The 21,579-nt window shown below is 37.3% G+C and overlaps 1 protein-coding gene across 2 annotated transcripts; it reads left to right on the top strand.

The window, feature by feature from the left end:
* The first annotated feature begins 8,089 nt into the window (after window positions 1–8,089).
* Window positions 8,090–19,913, top strand: LOC105055614 (uncharacterized). 2 transcript variants are annotated; one of them, XM_073246447.1, is made up of 3 exons: window positions 8,090–8,530; window positions 17,298–17,453; window positions 18,385–19,913. In XM_073246447.1, the coding sequence occupies exons 2-3, from the start codon at window positions 17,400–17,402 to the stop codon at window positions 19,543–19,545; spliced, it is 1,215 nt and encodes a 404-aa protein (XP_073102548.1). In that variant the 5' UTR covers window positions 8,090–8,530; window positions 17,298–17,399; the 3' UTR covers window positions 19,546–19,913. The 2 variants fall into 2 exon arrangements, with proteins under 2 accessions (XP_073102548.1, XP_010935804.1); XM_010937502.3 differs by lacking the exon at window positions 17,298–17,453 and having other exon boundaries at window positions 8,095–8,530.
* Window positions 19,914–21,579: the final 1,666 nt, after the last annotated feature.

Consider the following 21,579-nt stretch of genomic DNA (forward strand, 5'->3'; position numbering starts at 1 on the left):
TTTTAGTGATAAAAGAAACGATTAAAAAAAAACCTTTTTAGTATTAAACTCTTGCAAATATAAATGATGTGTATATACACATGATGTATTTATATGCATATGCATATACACAAACATAGATATATATGTATACATCATCACAAAAATAATTTATAAATAGTTCAAGTGCATATTTTATATGGCGGCTACCATCAGTTAAATAAATTTTATACATATCCCATATGCATCTATGATTTTTAAAATTTAAAGGTGAGGTGATGGTTAGAATTTATAAAAATATGATGCCAAACTTTCTTTCTTTCTCCTTTATTTTTTTTTTGGGGGACAAGGAGTAGCTAATCCCTATCTTCTACTCCATACTGACCTACCTCATAAGGATCGAGGCCAATTAGAATTAACCTATTGCCCCTTGCTTTAAGTAGTACGAGGTGATATTGTGTGTACAAGCACTCGATAATAATATTCAAGACTATCTTTTAAGCATATAATATTTATCATTTACAATTACTATTTGCATGCATATACCCTTCAAATAATTATATTTATGTAACTATATCCATTTTTTAATTTTTGATTGATAATATTAATAAATAACCATTTTAAGTATAAAATGATACTATCATCCTTTTGCATTAGAACATTGGAACAAAAATAACACCTGGTTTATATTGTGATAACTTTTGGATGAATTTTCAAGAATATAAATGCATAAGCAATAAAATTATTGTACACTTAACATATTTATCTATTAATAGCTATATTCAAAAACCTAACTAAAGGGACATTATTGTTGAAACTGAATTATTTGAGGGATATATATACATGTAAATAGTGATCTCAAGGATAAGTATACAATAAAGAGATATTTGCAAGGATAATATATATATGTATATATATGAAATAATTTATTATAAAACGTAACCAAACAACAAAATTAGTCATCATTTCTTTTCATTTATTTTTTTCTTTTTTTTTTCTTTTTTCAAAGGTTGCTCCACACTGCCCTTCTCCTCCCCAACCACCCCACTCCTCACTCAAAAAAAAAAAAAAAAAGAAAGAAAGAAAAATAGTGGTTACTATGTCCAAATGTTTTTCTTCTAAAATGTGCAGATACTAAAAAAAATCGCTCTCAATCTATTTTATTGATCAAGAGAAGAAATCCTAATGAGAGAGGAAAAGAAAAACATTCTAGATGAAAATACCTATTGTCCATGTGCAATGTATGTGCCAGATGCTCATATATAAACATGTTAGCAGGGCCCATCAAGCCCAGGCTATGAGATGCAAAAAAAAGTTAAATAATCTACCTAGATCAAAGCAAGATTGTTTAATCATATCTCACAATTGCCTGTACAGATGGCTCGGAAGACAACAGTCCTCTTAATTGAACTTCTCCTCATGCCTTGCAGTACTTTGCCCATTCTACTCCTCTGCAGTCTTCTTTTCACGCTCCGTCCAGGTACCGGGTTAGCTTTAACCAGCAAATACAGCTGCCACAATCGCCAAAATTTGTATTGTGGCTACCCTCTTCTTTAGGAGTGTTGAAATGGAACTTTGATGCTTCTGTCTTCTAATGCATGTTGCTTAAGAGCTGGTGGTCGGCAAATCTTGCCCTCCTCTGTATCATATGCTGAGTTGTCAGCAGCATGGTGGGTGATGGGGATTGCTGTTTGTGATATGCAAGCAAATCAATTGTGGCTTGAAGGTAATTCGACAACTGTGGTATCCTTAGATTGCAAACCAGTCTTTTCTTGCTTCTTCAAATATTCCTTTCATAAAAGGTATTGTTGCTTGGAAAAATCGATTATTTCATTTTTCAGTATCCCATGTTTGTCGGGAAGCCAACCAGCCGGTTGATTATGGCCACTAAAGCTTTGCAAGAAAATATTGATTGGTCTGCCCCTGATCTCTTTGATTCTCATTTTTGTTATATTTTACAGGCTGATGGCAAGCAGATTTCTTATCCAAGGAGAGGCTATTCTATTTAGTAAGATCGTTGGGACTGTGCTATGGTAATTGCAGTACTTTTGTTTGATTGGAATGTTCTGTTGCTCTTCATAGCCTCTTGTCTGGGATGCCAAATGAAATCTACTCCATTTACAGCTCTTAAGATTAATCTGTTACCATGCTTGCTGATACTTCCTCCTTGTCAAGAATGCTTCTTTTGGGAGCTATGTATTCAGACTCTTAGCTTTTTTACTACTGCATTCTGGTGTCCAGATTCTGCTGTTGGGTGGATATGACTCTTAAGATTACTATGCTGCGTCGGATAGTTCTACCTCATCAAGATTACCTATGCCCTGATTTCTGGATAAACACTTTTATGTTCATTACTAAGCAACTCTACAATCCTAAGTTCTGCTGTTGGACTGCTTCATTAATGCATTACTGTTGCTTTGCAGTGTTGCAAATGTTCAGTCGTCTATCTCTGATGTGGGACGACTTCAATGGGACTATGGTTATAATATTGTGTTCAGTTGCTTTCTGTAGAAGGGTCATTTTGTGTGCCTTGCTACAGGCTTGTTTTCCTTTAATGCGCTCAGCTATTCTGAGTCATTCCTGTCCTGTATATCATTTTATTGAAGATTTTGTAAGTTTATCAGCCTGAGGGGTTGTATCTGTTCTTCTGTACTTTGTTACATCTTCTGACTGTGTACTTTCTATGTTTTTAATGAAGCTGTTGCTCCTCTCTTTTATCAAAACAAAGAAAGGAAAAAAGCAAGTCAATAATGCGATATCGCTATTGAAATTCAATCCAGTCAAGTTTCAAGACGAACCAACTTGGTTTGATTTGACTTGTCTTTTTTTTTATTTGAATTGTCGCATTTAGCATTCTACATTTTACCACGCTGTGCAAAACGTGGACAAGAATCCTCTACATGTCACACAAGCCATACCATGCCCCTTTCAGGGTCTTAAGGGTAGCAATGTTAGACCCAATTCACTGACCTAGCAAAAAACTTGACATAAAATTAGCTTGTCCGGATTTGTCATAAATAAGTCTTTGCTAGAATTGGTTGACCTTATTAGCCTCTGTTATTAAGGACGATAATTTTTGACATGACACGTGAATTCGATACAAACATGATATAAAAAAATTTAATTTCAGATTGAGTTTATGCAGGTTCGGATCGCAAAATAAATCGACATAATTACGGTCCACAAAATTTATGTTATTTGGGGGTTGACTCACAAATCCGAAATAGACCCACATAACCCATTTAAGATTTTTATAAATTTATTATAAAAAAATATTTCTATCAAGTCCATAACAATCTAAACCCTAACAACACTTAATCATTCTTTTTGCTAGCTTTAATTTATACGTACTGTTATTCTTTTGCAATTTAGTTGAACTTCAAAAAAAAATCAGATTTATTTATTTTTTTTAAATTTTTATATTAATTTTATTAATTGTATCACAAATGTATCATGTTTGTGTCGATCCGACATGATCCATTTAATAATCGAGTTATGCGAATAATTTATTTAATAAATAAATAATCCTCTACATGTCACACAAGCCATACCATGCTCCTTTCAGGGTCTTAAGGGTAGCAATGTTAGACCCAATTCACTGACCTAGCAAAAAACTTGACATAAAATTAGCTTGTCTGGATTTGTCATAAATAAGTCTTTGTTGGAACTGGTTGACCTTATTAGCCTCTATTATCAGGGACGATAATTTTTGACATGACACAAGAATCCGATACAAACACGATATAAAAAAATCTAATTTCAGATTGAATTTATGTAGATTCGGATCGAAAAATAAATCGATATAATTATGGTCCATAAAATTTGTATTATTTGGAGGTTGACTCACGAATCCGAAATAGACCCACGTAACCCGTTTAAGATTTTTATAAATTTATTAAAAAAATATTTCTATCAAGTCCATAACAATCTAAACCCTAACAACACTTAATCATTCGTTTTGCTAGCTTTAATTTATACATACTGTTATTCTTTTGCAATTTAGTTGAACTCCAAAAAAAATCAGACTTATTTATTTTTTAAAATTTTTATATTAATTTTATTAATTGTATCATAAACATATCGTGTTTGTGTCGATCCGACATGATCTGTTTAATAATCGAGTTATGCGGATAATTTATTTAATAAATAATCTGTATTCGAACTATGAATTCCAATCCATTTAATAATCGTGTCATGTTCATATTTAGATTATATGGATCGTATCGTAAATGGGTTGATCTGTTTACGATCCGCCAATACGAATTATCACCCCTACCTATTATCAAACTTGAATCTACATGATTATAACTCATCTCCATGTATAATCCATAGTTAACCTTTTCATCTTTATGATTTAATGAACCATCCACATATATCACACCCCGTTACCCATGTTGAAGCGCGGTCTTCCGTCGTGTTAACAAGTTAAAACACGTCAAGTTGAACTGTTAAAATTATACTTAACTAAAACGGACGTGTTTATGAAACAAGTTCTGGATTACATTTTAATTCAATAATCATTTTTTTTTTTTGGGATTTAGTTTTAATACGTCTACTAAATTGTTAATTAACAAATTTCCTACAACGCCTATACGTCAGCTTGATGCAAAGCCGATTCACTTCCAGCCTTGCCCGAAGGCGATCCCACTGGCCCCCAAAAATATCAGAAGCAAAATGGTGGTCCAAACGTCTAGAAGGTTTGCATACTCATGTTTATAGTAACACATAGCATCACACCAACCATGGAACACGTCATCTGTCACACTCCGCTGCACTGGAGGATTCAAACGATGGAGTCCTCCTGCGTTCCTTTCAGTCACTCCGGGCCCCGGCTCAGAAAAAAAGCCATGGGAGGGTGCGCCTAATGGCCTATACTATCCTTCGAAATGCAAAACGACAGCCCCCTCACCATCCATGGTTGGGCTCATTCCATCCTGTTGTGCACTGTCCTGTCCTGTCTAGACCGCACCAGTTGGATATATTGTGCCGTGTGGACCCCCTGGCCCTAAAAAGTGCCAGTCCCTACCCGAGGGGTACCTTTGGTCCCCAGCCCCCAAAAGCTAGTGCTCAAGTCTAGAGAGGTTGGAGCTTGGGAAAGGCTATTTGGATGGGTTCGGTGGTGGTCCGTTCCACTTGTTCATTGAGCCAGACTTCTCAACCTAAAATAGAAATCATTAGTAGGTAAAGCGTTAAGTGGTGTGAATGTAGTTTTATTCGGGTTGTGGAATCATCAAATGTGGAGTTCTCATAACTTTTTCATGCACATGGGTGGCTGGCTATTGACTGCTGGTTTAGAACTTTTTATCATTCATGCGCGCATGCATGATGGGTGCGAGAACGTATGATGTAATGTTTGAGCTTTTTAGTTTATCTACATCATTAATTGCAACGGATTAATGTCGCCTGGATGCTACTCCTATCTCCTCGATGTAAATAATAATAGCAATATGCCTGAAAGTTTATTTATAAATTAACCAGGCTCATCAATATATGATGTCACTTTCCGTGCGAACGAGAGTGTTTAGGTTAGGATTAGGCTTCCCTATCTAATTTGACTTGACTTAAGCACTTGATCGCCGCCCAAGAAGTCTCGATGCTGTTATGACGTGTGCCACTCTCTCAAGTTATCTCCACCATCCAAGTGTTTGAGTTTGCACTCGCATTGAGAGTTGCTGCACTGACATTTGAAAATGATGGGCAACTTTGAGGCCATGGTAGACTATAATTTCGATGTCATATGAATAACTTTCACTGCCAATGAGTTTATTTGCGTCACTGGTTGAATATGAATCACAAAGTCCACCACATATTATATATACCTCAAATTACTTTATAAGCTTGACACATGGGATAGTTAATTCTTTGTACCAGGTCAATGCTGGGCAATTATTTTTGCCTTCCACCTTGCCAATCGGATGGAACAAATATGATGTGCACCATCATGAAAAAAGAGATGATCACATGCCATATATAGATCCAAGAGCCAAATTAATGATTTTACTCACGTGCGTAGAATGATGATATGGTGCGAATCAGATTTGGCAGGAATTTGAAAAAAATTATTGCTTGGAAAAAGAGCCGAGTTTAGAAGCTTGTTATGTTCTTCCTAATTCACCATGATCTCCAGCCACCATCATTTCCATAATAGCAAGACGCAATCAAGGTTGTTTTATTCTTCCTAATTCACCATGATCTCTAGCCACCATCATTTCTATAGTAGCAGGATGCAGCCAAAGTTATTTTGTTCTTCCTAATTCACCATGATCTCCAGCCACCATCATTTTCATAGTAGCAAGATACGGCTACTATTATTTTCTTTGTAGCAAGATATAGCCATCATCATTTCTATGATAGTCAAATTCTGTTATTTCCTTCCATTTACTGAATGTCTTATGTTCCCTCTCTTATCTATATAAAGAGAGGCGATCTATGTATTCAATTCAGATTTCAATGAATGAAAATGAGTGTTGCTGATTTTTCTTATCTAACCCCTGTGTGTTAGTGGCGAGTTATAAACCCTAGAACTTATCACTTACATTCTTCTTTTCTTGAGTATGGCGTTCTACCCCTTTGTGATCTGATTGTGGCGATTTTCTTATCAATCAGATTTCAAAGGTTTCTTTTATTTTTTTTCTCTTTTTCTTATGCTCCAATCTTTATTCTTACCTACACAAGATAGTTATTTAGGCCTGGGCACATCAAAACATCTTATCAGGTGCCAGTCTTCGCAATCTCATCCATGTAACTTGAAAAGAAAAAAAAAATTAATAACCTTATGAATTGGACAGATATTTGATCAGAGAGAATGAAAGTCTGACATAAAAATTGAAATAAGTGATTTTAATTCCAGCCATTTGATTGATGGGAGTTTCATTTCGATTTTAATTTTAAAATAAAATAAGAATAATTCAATCTATTTCAAACTCAATCTTATTTTTTTCTATAAATTTAAATTTTTATTTCGATTTTGATTTTGATTATAAATTAAATATTTTAAAAGATTTGATTATTTTTATCTTAATCTATTTTGAATTCGGTTTTAATTTCGGTCACGGACTAAGCATGCACCTCCTTGGATTTAATCATAGACTCTCATGACGCAAGGTGGGTTATTAAACTGCGCGAGTACTGCTACTGATCGCTCGTTAATGATCACCATTCTATTCACATGGGACATGGCAATTGGGGATTGGCGCCTTACATGATATAATCAATGGTGTTGGTTGGGTCATGTCTGCACCTAGTCAATCGCCGACTTCAACATCCCCGGATGAACTCGACGGCAAACGGTAGCATGTGATCCACAGCTCTTTCCAGTTAGCTTCACCAATGGAGTCAATGCAGCATGGTAGTCGGCAAATATCATCCTATGGTGGTTTTGTACCCAGGACCACCACGCATGCTGAAAGCATGACACGTCGGTGGACAAAACCAGCCGTCCATCCATGGGTCCCACAGTCACATGAGTTGCGTTCAACTCGGGGAACCCCATCGAGGTCTCTCGACCTTCCAACGAGGGGCCGGAGAAGTACGCCCCAAACCCAACACATGAGCCCTTACCCAAAGTCAAAAGCCACGATCCGGATAATGCCAGCAAACTTATACTTAATCCCACCACTTAATCACGCGCGATCCTACACGAACCTCCACACGAAACCCCCGCCCACACCCTCAATCCATAGTCCCACACCGGTACCCACACAAAAAGGTCTGGGTGTCTCGAGGTTCAGGTTTTTACAGGGATAATATTAGAAAAGGAGACTCATGGTGGGGCCCGCGGCGAGCGCACGGGGGGTATCAGCTTCCACGCCACGGTTCAGCGATTAGCGTGACCTCCCAGGCGAAGGAAAAGGTCACCGCCAGCTACAATAATTACGTCATCGTCGCACACGTGACATCTCGTTTCTCTCACCGATTAGCAAATATAGCTTCGCTTCGTGACTTATCTACAGTTCTGCCACCACGTGTGTGGACATCTTTGCCGTTCGATGTTAATATCTGTTCCATCGGACGATTTTGATTTGTTTGAGATGGAGAAATAATTAAAGGAAAGGTAGGTTGGTAAATCGGTAATTTTGCGCCGACTAACCGCAAGGTTTAATGGCGTGCTCGACCTTCATTGCGACTCAGAGACAAGAGGAAGAGGGAGCAAGAGAGAAAAAAAAAAGGAAATTGGTGATTCCCCTTATGTTGAAGACTCTTTTATCTTGCTCCGTTGCTTGCCTCGAGTTTTCCCTTCGCTCTATCTCGATACGAGTCCCGGCGGAGATTTAATTGTTTCTTGCTTTCTTGGGTGGAGTGGTATTTATTTGGGATGCTTTTTGGGGTTTTCGGAGATATTTTTTTATTTTTGTGCTGGGATTTGGGTTGGGTTGGCCGGGATTGATCTTGAACGCGAGGAGATTGGGGGATAGAGAATTAGGGCGTTTTGCTTCCTTAGGTTTGAGGAGGGGAAGAGATGAGAGGAGTGAATAATAGCGTGGAGACGGTGAATGCGGCGGCGGTGGCGATCGTCTCTGCTGAGAGCCGGGTCCAGCAAGTCGCCGTTCCGGTAAGTCCGAAGCTCCTTCTAGCGATTTCTTCCGTTATGATATCTTGATTTAATTCTGTTCTTTCAGATCGATGTTATTGTTTGGACTTGGTGGTTTTTTTGCTAGTTTTGTGATTAATTGAATTAAAAATCGATCTTGCCGCGGTTTTGGAACGCGAGAATTATCTGTGAATTTCCAGTTCTTTCAGTTCTGATTCGGTTTTAGCGTTAAGTTTCGAGATCATTTTATTTCCAGCCAGATGAGATGATGGGCTGCGATGAGATCAATGATTAGTTTATTACCTACGTTTCCATGATTTTTCCGGGAAATCATTGTAGAATAGTGGTTGTAATCATTGTTCTTCGATTTACTATACCTGAAAAGTATCTAGCTTTAGGTCGGATCATTAAGTAACAAACCGTAAGTTTTTTCTTTTCTTTTTCTTTTTCTTTTTTTGCCTGAAGACAGACTTTTTTTTTAGTTTGGTACTATGTTATCTGGCTGTATGCAAATATTGCTGAATGCTTGGTTCTTGCCTCTCTTGGATGCTTAGAGTGAGAGGTTGCAGCTTACTCGTATCTGGAAACTCAACAATGATGGAACATCACTTGAATTGCTAGCCGAGTATCCATTTAACGATTTAGAGATGAACTTTTTTTGTGGGAACCATTTGAGTCTCATAATATTTCATCACTGTGGTAATATATTGTGTTATGGTCAGTCTCAGTTAGCATGTGCTTTTTCTGTTTTATCCCATATAGAAGCCTTGGTAGTGAATGCAGAATTTATTATTTTTTTTGTCTCTGTCTTAGCAACCAGTATTTAGTTTGTTGCTTTATAATCAGTTTTGCTAATGTTATCTTGTTACATCTGGGGCTTCAATTGTTATGTGGGTGAGATAGGTCAGGTTTTCAACTTGCCAGTCTATTTTGCTCTTGTTAGTCATCGATCTTGAATGATGTGTCACCCCATTAATTATGATTGTTGATGTATTTGTGGTTCAAGTCTCTGTTAGGTCACATAATGTAACTTCAAAGGATATCTATGCCAGGGGCGGCTCAACATATTTGGAGGCCTAAAGCTAAAAATTAAAATATAATTATTTAATTAAAATTTATATAAATTTTTTATTAAAATTTTATTTTTCTAACTTTTTGAGATGCAAAATTTTTAATCAAATTTTTATAATCAAGTTCTCCTAATATTTCTTTTTCAATTGATAATATAGCCAATCCATTTAATCTTTCTTGAGACATTGTTGATCTTAAGTAAGATTTTATTAATTTTAATTTTGAAAAACTTCTTTCTGCCGAAGCAACACTTACTGGAATTGTTAACATTATTCTAAAAGCAATATATGCATTTGGAAAAGAGTCGAGTCGTCTTATATTATTGAGTATATCCATTGGACTGTTATCTTCCACTTGTATAATTTCTTTTAAAATTTTTAGCTCTGAAAATAAATCTAAACCATCAATATCAGAGTAGTTATTATATTTTAAAGAACACTCAAGATTAAGACAATATTCTTTCAAACTATCATTATCTAATGACTTCAATTTTTTACCACTAAATAGAAAACCAAAAATATTTTCATATATCTTAAATTGTTCAAATCTATTTTGGAGTGAAAAAATTGCTTGATCTACTATATATAAGAAATAATCAATTCTAAATGATTCTTCAAGAGATTTTGTTATTTCATTGTCAACATTCTCATCAAATTGTTTCTTTCTGCGAATGATACGCTTATCATGAAATTTAGGTTTTATTTTCATTTCAAATGCAATTTCTTTAGAAGAAATCATAGTGGATGCAAATCCATCTTCTCTATATTTTTCAAAAAAAGAAAGAAGACCTTTTAATTGTTCTATAGCAACATCAATATGCATATCTGTTGATTGTAAACTTTTGCTAACTGAATTAACAGCAAATAATATATCATACCAAATAGTCATGCCTAATAAAAACTCAAAATTTTCAAGCTCATATGTTGCTAAGCAATTAGCTTCGCTTTTAGTTTTAGGATCTTCACTAACTTCTGCTAATTCCAATAAAGTATCTCTTATTTGTGGAGCTTGAAATCTTATTGCTTTAATACTTTCAATACGACTTTCCCAACGTGTTTGTGATAATGATTTAAGAGTTAGACCAGAAATATTATCTTACAAAATTTTTCATCGTTTAGTAGAAGAAGAAAATAGTGAATAGATACGTTGTACCACTCCAAAAAATGATATAGCTTTAGTACAAGAACTAGCCATATCACAAAGTACTAAATTTAAACTATGACAACCACATGGTGTATTAAAGGATCTAGGATTTATATCTAAAAGTCTTTTTTGCACTCCTTGCTGTTTGCCCTTCATATTAGATCCATTATCATATCCTTGTCCTCTTAAATTATTAATATCAAGTCCAATATATTTTATTTCATCCATAATGACATCAAAAAGACCTTTTCCAGTTGTATCATCTACTTTTAAGAATTCAAAAAAATATTCCATAATTTTGATTGGACTTGATGAAATATCTACACATCGCAATATAAAAGACATTTGCTCTTAATGACTTGTATCTGGAGTGCAATCAAGTATTATTGAATAATATTTTGCTTCTAAATTTTTTTTAATAATTTTATTTTTAATTTCATTTGCTAACAAATTTATCAATTCATTTTGTACATTATGTCCAAGATAATGGGTATGAATTTTATCATCTTTAATACGTCGAATATGTTCTTGCATTACCGGATCGAATTCTGCAATCATTTCAATTAGACTTAAAAAATTTTCATTATTTGTTTGATAGATCTTTTCATTTTTTCCACGAAAAGCTAAATTATTTTTACCAAGAGTTTTTACTACAGCAAAAATTCTTAATAAGACTTTTTTCCAATGTTCTTCATCTTTATTTATTTGTTCTTGAATACTTTTATCAATTGTTTTATTTTTTAATAGTCTCATTTCTAAATCAATCCATGAACACATATTAATAACATGCTCATTACTCATCTCATGACTCTTAAGTTTAGCACTAAGATTTCTCCAATCTCTACTACCAACATTAGCTAGTTTACTTATACTAGAAGCAGAATTAAATAATTTGCAACAAAAACAAAATACTCTGTCTAAGTCTTTTGAATAAACTAGCCATCTTCTTTCATGCTTCTCTCCGTTTGTCAACTTTTGAATATAGTATGTAGTAGAAAAATGTCTTGAAAATTCATCTTTAGGAAAATCTATATCATCAATTCTAATTGGACCTTTTTCTACTAATAAATCTCTCAAATTTGTATCAATATTTGTCCATTGACTTGGATCATAAATATTTTTAGGAATGCAATCATTTAAATTAACCGATTGATTTTCTTCACCATGACTTTGAAGATTATCTTGAATCTCTTCGTTGACTTTTTCTTCTTCTAATATTTCATTATCATTTAATTCTAAAGAATTATTAACTTGTTCATTTAAAGAACATTCATCAATATTTTCTAATTTATTATTTTTATTACTTGTAAAGAATTTATCAAGAGCTCCTTTTTGAGATTGTATTAAACTTTCAATTTTTCTTTTTTTTTGAAGCTTTGAATAACCAGATTCATATTTTCGAGTTGACATATTTAAATTCTTATTATGAATTATTAAAAAGATATAACTATTATAATTATTTTATATTTCTTAAATAGCCAATACAAGATCAACAATCAAAATTTTTAATTCAATGAATCAAATATTAAATAAAATAAAGACAATATACAATAATATAATATAAATTTTAAATTAAATAAAAAATAGATAAAGATTAGAATAATAGTACCTGATTGTTCAATGCTGATTGTAAATGAGAATAATAGCACCCGATTGTTGAATGCTGTGTAAAATATGGAGCATCCACTGCAACACTGTTCCACAATATTTTTATCAATTGTCTAAATATAACAATATAAAAGAAAAAGTAGCAATTCAGGTTAGTTTTATATAAAAAAAAAAGTTACCGTTGAAATTTGGCCGTTGAAGTGGTTGGATCATTTTAATTACCGCTGTACTGCTGCCGCCCGCCGCCCCTTTTTTTTTTTTCCCACGCAGCCACGCTACCTGCCCATCAGCCATCGGCCACGTGTTTTGATTTTTGAAAAAAAAAAAAAAATTGATGCCACAGCAGCACAGCCCTTTCATCTTCCGTGGCTGTGACCGGTCACCGGCCGATCGGCCGTCGGCGAGCCGCGACAGGCGACCTCACCCTCGGGGGGACTTGGGGGCTGCGCAGGCCGCCAGGGAGGGGCCTTCTTCGGTTCTTCCGGGCTCTGGCTTTCGAGAAACGAAGGCAGACCGGCGGCCCGCTGGCCGCCGGCCCGGCGCACCAAGCGGGGTGGAGGGGGAGTGCCGAAAAACAAAAAAAAAGAAGAAACTTACCGGTGGTGGTCCTGGACGGCTGACGGCTGTGCCCGTCGGCGACGGAATGATCGTCGAGGTAGTCGACGATGTCATCGAGCCACTGGACGGCGAGGCCGCAGTTGTCGCCGTCGGAGAAGAAGCGGAGAGCCTCCTCGAGGCGCTTGAGGACGGAGAGGTAGCCGGGGAGGTCGGCGTCGGGGTCGGAGAGGAGGGGCCGCAGCAGCCGCTCGAGGCCATGGACGGCGTCATTGCGTCAAACACCTTGAGAACGGCGGCAGCGGGGCTGACGGCGCGGTCGATATGGCCGCCGATGGCAGCGAGGGCGTCGCGGTGGGCGCGGATCGGGCGGACGGAGGCCTCGAGGGAGGGGAGGCGCTGGTGGATCTCGTCGAGGCGGGGGCCGGCGCGGGCCAGCGCTGTCGAGTGCCGACAGGCGGCCGGAGGCGGAGCCGCGGTCCCGCGGAGACATGGAGGCGGAGCCGCGGAGCGCCGGAGGCCTGGAGGGTGGCTCAGGCAGGACCAGGACGCCGGAGGCGGAGGCGGGGGGCCTCCTGGGGGCGGGGGCCTAAGGCAAGGGCTTCGGTGGCCTTGCCCTTCAGCCGCCCCTGATCTATGCCCAGAATGTACGTAACATAAAATTAAAATGCACAATACAATTTATTTGTATCCACTTTCCATTTCACAATTATTGATGAATGTATTGTGCTTAAAATATGTTATTGATCTATACATTGGATTAATGCACCATGTGCGATGTGCCTTCATGAGAGAATAAATTTGATATTGGATTGGAACAGTGATTGCACTCACCCAATATTTTTGCCTTTCAAAAACAAGCCTTAAATATAGTTTTAGCATTCACTAAGATGGAAGGTGCAAGGGTGTTATATTAACTACTTATTCAACGGGTTTAGTTAAATCCAGCTGGCATGGGCTGGAGGGCCTAGCAGTGGAAGGCTTAAATAGCTAAGCGATAGTGAAAACTATTGAGAAAAAAATAAAATAAATCTAGAAGTAAGAAAAGCCAATTAATTTTAAAGATCTAGAGACGAGGGAGCTAAGACTATGCTAATCTAAAAGGATAACTAGTAACTTTACCATCCTCAATACCAAGAGGGCTTCTCTATGCCAAGGACTCCAATAAATGCCTTGAAGAATGTTGCGACCAAGGATTCTACTAGCAGGTCTTGTTGTCATTCTCAAATTTCACCAGGACCTGCACAAAATCCATCACACAAGAGAAAGTGGAGTAGAATAGCACCCAAAAGAGAATTATTTATTGATTGATGAAAAGGGCTACATAGGTGGTATTTATAGGTTCTGAGACCCCTTACAAGTGATGGGACCAAGCGGATATCCTTGCAATTTAAAAATAAGTAACGAACAAACTCCTAATAAATACACACAACATATTCTTGCCGAAAAGGCACCTCTAAGAAAAAAGGTGTTCCGACAATGACGCAGCCACTGTCTGATCGCTTCTAGTGGTGGTCATCGTACTGTTGGAACACTGTCGGTTTCATCAGTCTTGGTCATGGACTCGGACTTGGTCCCTGGTTCTTTGGATGGTTGCTAATATGCTGTCAGATCTGAAGAAGTCGAACTCAAACTCAGTTTCTTGGTCTATAAGTCTTCTGGTGGGTGGTTTCTGATGGTGAACATGGAGTTGTCTAAACATGGAAATGTCTGACATTTTCTTGACGGCAATTATATTGCCTTGTGATCTAGTTCATGTTACTGGTGGTCTGCTTTGTAATCTGGTATTGGGGCTGTTTTCAATTAGCAGCGCCTTCTCTCGGCAGCATGATGATGGTCCTTCCATTGATATCGATGGTGTAACTTTGGTCTTGTAAATTGTAATTGAATTTGCCTTTGCATTTGAATGCCCCAGACTTTCCTAATAGGATGTGACAATTCTTCATAGGGAACACAATGCACCACACTTCTTCATTTAGTCCAGATCTCCAGTGAAAAGGATTTAAACACCATTGGCTTATGTGTACAATTGAGTCATCAAGTAAGATCATCTCTTATAGTTCTGGAAGATCTTCAGCCTTAAGACCAACTATGGAGGTGTGACATTGTATCCATCTGCATCAATAGCCATCTTCACTTTTCTCTCACAACATATTACACAACGAAAGATGCTAGCGATGACTATGGATTGGCTCTTTGCTTGGGGTCTAGAAGTTTCTTCTTGTTGCTCGGCTGGTGATTACAGAGCTAGAAATTTGTAAGTGTGCCGACGTGCTTTACATCATTGTTTGCACCAGCCTCAAAGTCTCCTTGTTTTATCAGAACCAGGCTTTATGATGTCTGGCTGAAGATCTGGTGCAGCCAGTTGGTCTTATGGTTGTGGTAGACTCCTAGTAGCTTTCAGCTGCTGCAAAGGAGTTCTCATGGGCAAAGCTTGGCTGAAGCAGGACTCCTTATATGGCTAGGAAACATTGGGCTTTGGCTTTGATCTGATGGCAGGGCTGTCACGGTCAAAAAGGATCAAACGGGCGATATGGTGCCATCAGTAGTATTCTAATTGTGTACGAACCTGATCAGGTGCTGGGATTGTCTAGGTCCGCTTTTGATCCGATGGTGGATTTGGGCCATTGGTTAGGTTTCTGAAGGTGAATGCTTTGCTATTGGTAGGATTCCAATGGTGAAGTCGCTATCATCAGATGCCTTCTAACAATGTAGTTGTTGCCTTTGAGGGCTAGGGATGCTGAGATTGTTTCTGATCCAGCAGTGGATGTTAGCCATATAGGATTCTGATGGTGAGAGCCTTGCCATCGGCAAGGTTTTGATGGTGGGGGTGTTATGGACAGATTCCTTCAGGGGCATGTTAAGCCTGGTTGCAACAGAAAACCAACTAGTAGCAAATATGGGGTCCTTGGTGCACAAACCGCCTTACTTTTGGCTAGGTTGGGTTACAAAAGCAGGGTTGCAGCTAGTCTAGCGTGTGTGAGGTGGAGCTGCCTGCAAGTGGATGACAAGCTAGGGTTAAGTCATAGTATACATCCATGCAGGATCCGAAACGGTCCTCAAACCATGTTGGCAAGCCAAGAGAATCTAATATCTCTCTCTTACTGAAACAAGAAAGTAAACAATCAAGGGAGGAACAGAGTTTGACTTGTAATAATATGCCTTATCCTACTTGTAATCGAAATAAAGTTTTGGCAGGCAGTTGAGATTAATTCAAGTTCAAGAATGGCTAGAAGTTTTGAAAGCATAAGAAGTTTTAAAACCACACCCTTTTTGTCCAAATAAAATTCTATGTTAAAATCAAATTAAAACCTAAGCATCATGATTTCATATAAGCAATCAACAGTCCGAAAGAAAAATTGTTAGCATACAACTACTAAGAAAGATTGAGCTCTGATACTAGAAGAGTTTTGCAGGCTGGAGGGCCTTGTGAAAGCTTCAGAACTACCCAGCGGAAAAAAATAATCTAAATCTAGAAGTAAGAAAGTAAATAAATTTTAAAGGTTTTTAGGCAAGGGAACTAAGAATTATGCTAATATAAAAGGATAGATAGTAGGTTTATCATCTCTCTACGAAGAGAGCTTCTCCTTGCCAAAGTCTCCACCAACTGATGCCTTGAAGCATGATGCAACCAAGGACTACCAATTGGCCTCACTATCATCACCAAAATCCACCATGCAAAAGAAAGAGGAGCAGATAGCACCCAAAAGAGTGTAATTCATTGACTTATGAAAACTCAGGGTACATGGGGGTATTTATAAGCTCTCTTATAATTGATAGGATAGGGTCAACTAGATGTCCTCATAGTTCGAAAAATAAGTCAAAAACAAGTTCCTTAATATATGCAAATGAGTTTTCTTGTCAAAAGGGCCCTTCTAGAAGAGTGTTCCGTGACCTAGCTGCCTTCAGAATGCTTCAGATGGTAGTTGTGCTACCATTGGATCTCATCTGACAGAGAAAGGTTCACTGTCGGTTTTCTCACTCTTGATCTTTGAATCATACTTGGTCTCTGGTTCTTTGGATGGTTTGTAATATGCCATCAGATCTGAAGGATTCAGACTTGTTATCGATTGCTTCATTTTCAAATCTTCTAAAAGGTGGCTTCTGATGGTGAGCAGGGAACCATCGGATGTTTTTTCTTTTTTTGATAGGGATTACATCGCTGTCGGAGTAAAGGTGGGATGTGGTTGCAGCATTGTTGGAAAACTTCTGACGGTGATTGCATCACTATCAGGCTTTTCTTTGGACAGTGAATTGTTGATCATTAATATCATTTTAACGGCACTTAGCTTGCCATTGGGGTGTTTTGAAATTAACATCCCAGATGTAGAACTTGAACTGGATGACCCTTTTCTGCTATTTATATAAAGAACTTTTTTGCTGTGGTCCTAAGTATCACTTCTTTAAACAGATTATCTCAAGCTTCTCAGGGATGCAAACATCTGCACTGATTCCCATACAAGATGTCTTTGATGAATCTTATTGGATGTTGATGTGATTTTCTTAATAGCAAATGATATCAATGAGTTGCCATGGCTTTTGGCTCTTATTTTCATCATGGACTGTGGTAATGCCTTGACACCATCTTTAGTGACTCCTCTCTTTATTAAGTTGCTATATCAGTGATGTTAATTCTACATGGAGTTCATCGTAAAGGGAAAGAACTGAATACATTTTGGAATTGATATATGATAATAGCTAGAATATTGTAGATTTATTCTTCTTAATCACTGTTTATATCTCCCCCTCTTGGGGATCATCAAAGGAGGTAACAAGCAATTGGCTTGTCTTTCTCCCTCAGAGATATCTCATTTTTTCTTCTTGCTCTCTCTGATTCTTTCTTTCCTCACTTCCCTTTGAAATTCAAACAGTAAGATGGACATCACATCGGGAGAATTTTAATCTATGATACTTTAAGCCTGAAATTCCAATCAAGAATATCTATTACTATCAGAGTCCCAATGTGTAATGTGAAAGAATTTCTAGGTTGAGCTTTCATTGTGGCTCACTATTGCAAATTCCTTCCTTGTTCCGTTCATTTCTCTTTATTAATTGTGATCCAACAAGGAGAATTGTGTGCTCAACCTGTTTATCAGCCTTTAAAAGCTGATTACCACAGCTGAAATTGAAGATTTGACTAGCAAGCCATGAGCAAACAAACTGTACATTTATTCCTCAATTTTATATTTTTGTTAATTCTTAATATGTGGTTATACTGTGTAAATCTTTTTCAATGACCCAGGTAACTGCGACTTAATTTTCTGTGAATAGAGGGTAAGGCAGATCTTGGACAGATCTTACTTAGAATTAGACATGTTGAGAACAAATGCAGTTACTACAACAAAATGGTTATGTTGAAATATATGTTTGGAGATTGTGAAAATGACAAAATTGGAATAACTTAATGTGTGGCCCTTGATTCTAAATTTTTTGTCTTTGTAACTAGAAAGTTTTCAAAATATGATTACACTCATTTATCCTATGTTTTTCACTGGCAGAGGAGAAGGTGGGGGGCTTGTTTCAGTGTTTACTGGTGCTTTGGATCTCATAGACATGGTAAGCGCATCAGCCATGCAGTCCTTGTTCCTGAACAGACACTACCAAGGTCAGATGCTCCTGCCCCTGAAAATCCGATCCACCCTCCAGCATTTGTTGCACCTCCTTCTTCTCCAGCTTCCTTCCTCCAGTCAGAACCCCCATCTGCCACCCAATCACCTACAGGTCCTCTTTCCTTTTCTGCTCTCTCAGCAAATTCCTACTCCCCCAATGGCCCTGCCTCCATATTTGCCATTGGGCCTTATGCACATGAAACTCATCTAGTCTCACCTCCTGTCTTCTCCACCTTCACAACTGAACCATCCACTGCTCCATTTACTCCCCCTCCGGAATCTGTGCATCTAACAACCCCTTCATCTCCCGAGGTTCCATTTGCACGGCTTTTAACCTCTTCTCTGAATTCCAACTGCAAACAGAGTGAAGCCTATGAGTTTCAGTCATACCAGTTTTATCCAGGAAGCCCGATAGGTCACCTCATATCACCCAGCTCAGCTTGTTCAGGCACTTCATCCCCTTTCCCTGATGTTGAATTGCGTACCTCTGCTGGTAGCTCCTTCCCATCCTTCCCAGTTGGTGAACCACCAAAGATACTGAGTGCTGAAGGAGTTGCTGTGCGCAAGCTGGTACCTTGTCATGCTCGGGATGGTGGTTCACTTTTGGATGGTCAGATCACAGCAGCTGCACCTACAGTGGATTCTGCTATGGCACCTCATAATAATGATCATGCCATGGATCACAGAGTATCATTTGAATTGACTGCAGAAGAGTTTGCACGCTGTTTGGGGAAGAAAACAGCACTTTCAGGGGATTCTAATTCGGGATCTTCACAAGTTGCAACATCCACGGGAGACCAGATTACTGCAGAAGCCAAGAAGAGCAATGGAATCTGTGTTGATGAAACCTACCATGACTTGCCTGAGAAAGCACAACCTTCCTTTGCCCTTCCAGCAGCTAAAGAATTCAAATTTGACAATGCTGATGGAGCCCCTGCAGAGCCTAGTGTTGGCTCTGCTTGGTGGGCAAATGAGAAGGTTGTTGGGACGTCAAGTGAGCCTCGCAAGAACTGGGCAGTTTTCCCTATGATACAGCCTGGGGTCAGCTGATACCTGATCCAAGATGCATCCCATACGTTGAGAGGAGCCTCTGCGGCTGGCTCTATGGTTCATGACCCACTTGGCAGCTTTGCTGGGAACAGGAGACCCTGGGCGTCTGCAAGCCAAACTTGTGAAGATCTTCGGTGGGTGTTGATGGTAAGAGGAACTATTTTGCTAGCTGCATCTCATATCTTGTCTGCATCTTGACAGGAAAAAATAAACAGAGAAGATGTTGATGTCTGATATGAAATGTGTAATGTGATATAATCTCATACAACATAGGACAGCTGTCTGCTCTAACAGATCATGTAATATGATGTGGCATTATGATTCTGTCATTATTTATCCCTCAGAACTTCGTTATGCCTTCCCGGTTAGCTAATTTGTTTGTTTCTTTGGTTTTAATTCGTGTTCAGTGCCATCATTTTGACGAATTATCAGGTAACTGAATCATCTTCACCTTCCATCTGAGAGCATGATCTCATGGAATTATATCTTCAGAAATTTTGAGGATGAAGTGTAAATTATTTCATTTAGCGGGATGAGACAATGTCATGAAGTTGCAAAAATTGCAAGATTTGCATGCAACCGTAGGGCTATCCACCTATACGTGACATGCGCAACACTTATCCCAATGTAACTCAACGCGTTGCTCAGCCCCGAGAGGATGTAGAGAGTTCTATTCAACCCTTCCGTCCAAACTCTCTCGCATTAAATGGTATAAGTCTCTGGGATATGTTGATTATAAGATAATCTAAACGTTTTAGAAAATTATTTATTTAAAAAATAGGTCCGTGGTGCAATAAATTACTACATTTGGATGGATATAATCTTATATGGAAATTTTATCAAATTTCCAATAATACTATGGAATAAATAATTCAAGTAATGATTTTTTTTGTTCCATCTATTTGTTGGTTATTATATGATAGGCATTAGCATATAATTTGTTATATGAAGACCACCATATGGATCATATCAATATTGAAATATATTTACATAAATTAAAAAATATTTTAAAATTAGTTATACATTTATTGGAATATACATTTCTCATTATAAAGAAAATTTATTATGTTTTTAGTTTATTAATAAATATATACTAATTATTAATAAATCTCATATAAGATTAATTATTAGTTATGTACTAATAAATATATTAGCACCTTAATTATAACAATAAATAAAAAATATAATTATAATATATAATAAATGTATATTAGGATTGGATAATTATTTGATAAGCGATATATAAATTATAATATATTAATATATTAATAATATAGTGATATATATGATTTAATTAATTAATATTAATGTAAAATAAGTAAGGGTATTGCTATTAAATAATGATAATTTTTTATTATCTATACTCAATAATTTAGAATGAAAAATTATTACATCCGTAGTATTTATTTTATTTTTTCTCTCAATAAAATAAATATGCAATCTATTATTTATTATGCTATCTCTCTTATTCTTGTTTCGTGCCAAACACAGCTATATTGGATTACTCCAACCAAATGAACTTTAAACATAAGCTCTCTTTAAATTTTATTATTTTTTTGTTTTTTTTTTTTGGCTCCTATCAAGATGAACATAAAATCAACCTCAATTACAACTCACAAACTTTCACACGCACACACATTCACAGATAACAATTCTCCAGTATTTGGCAAAAAAATAAATAAAATTTCACTGATTATTTGAAAGCATATAAAGATAGAAACATCCCTATAAGATATAACTTTTATTTTGCCTCTGTCTTCATTTAACAAAATTCAATTTTTTCTAGCAAGTATATTTCTTCGTTGTTCCGTTGTCCTCCCAGTCCCACGGCAGTGGAGTCCGCACAATCTCGGTAATGGCTCAACCGATTACGACCCCTAAACAGGACCTCCGTACTTCATGCACCAAGTGCAATTCGACCGCGTCAAATCCTATAATGGATAACACGCCACGCTACCCCTTGTATTTCACCAACTCCCGACTGCGTGCTATCCACCGTGAGCTCCGAGATTTGCCTGGTTCACTAGCGCCTGG

Source organism: Elaeis guineensis, chromosome 12 (genome assembly GCF_000442705.2).
Source record: "Elaeis guineensis isolate ETL-2024a chromosome 12, EG11, whole genome shotgun sequence".
Classification (NCBI taxonomy): Eukaryota; Viridiplantae; Streptophyta; class Magnoliopsida; order Arecales; family Arecaceae; genus Elaeis; species Elaeis guineensis.

Coding starts and splice junctions, on each gene's coding strand:
- LOC105055614 (XM_010937502.3), top strand. CDS start 8,438: ATGAGAGGAGTGAATAATAGCGTGGAGACGGTGAATGCGGCGGCGGTG. Junction 8,531..18,384: donor TCCAGCAAGTCGCCGTTCCG/GTAAGTCCGAAG, acceptor TTTCACTGGCAG/AGGAGAAGGTGGGGGGCTTG.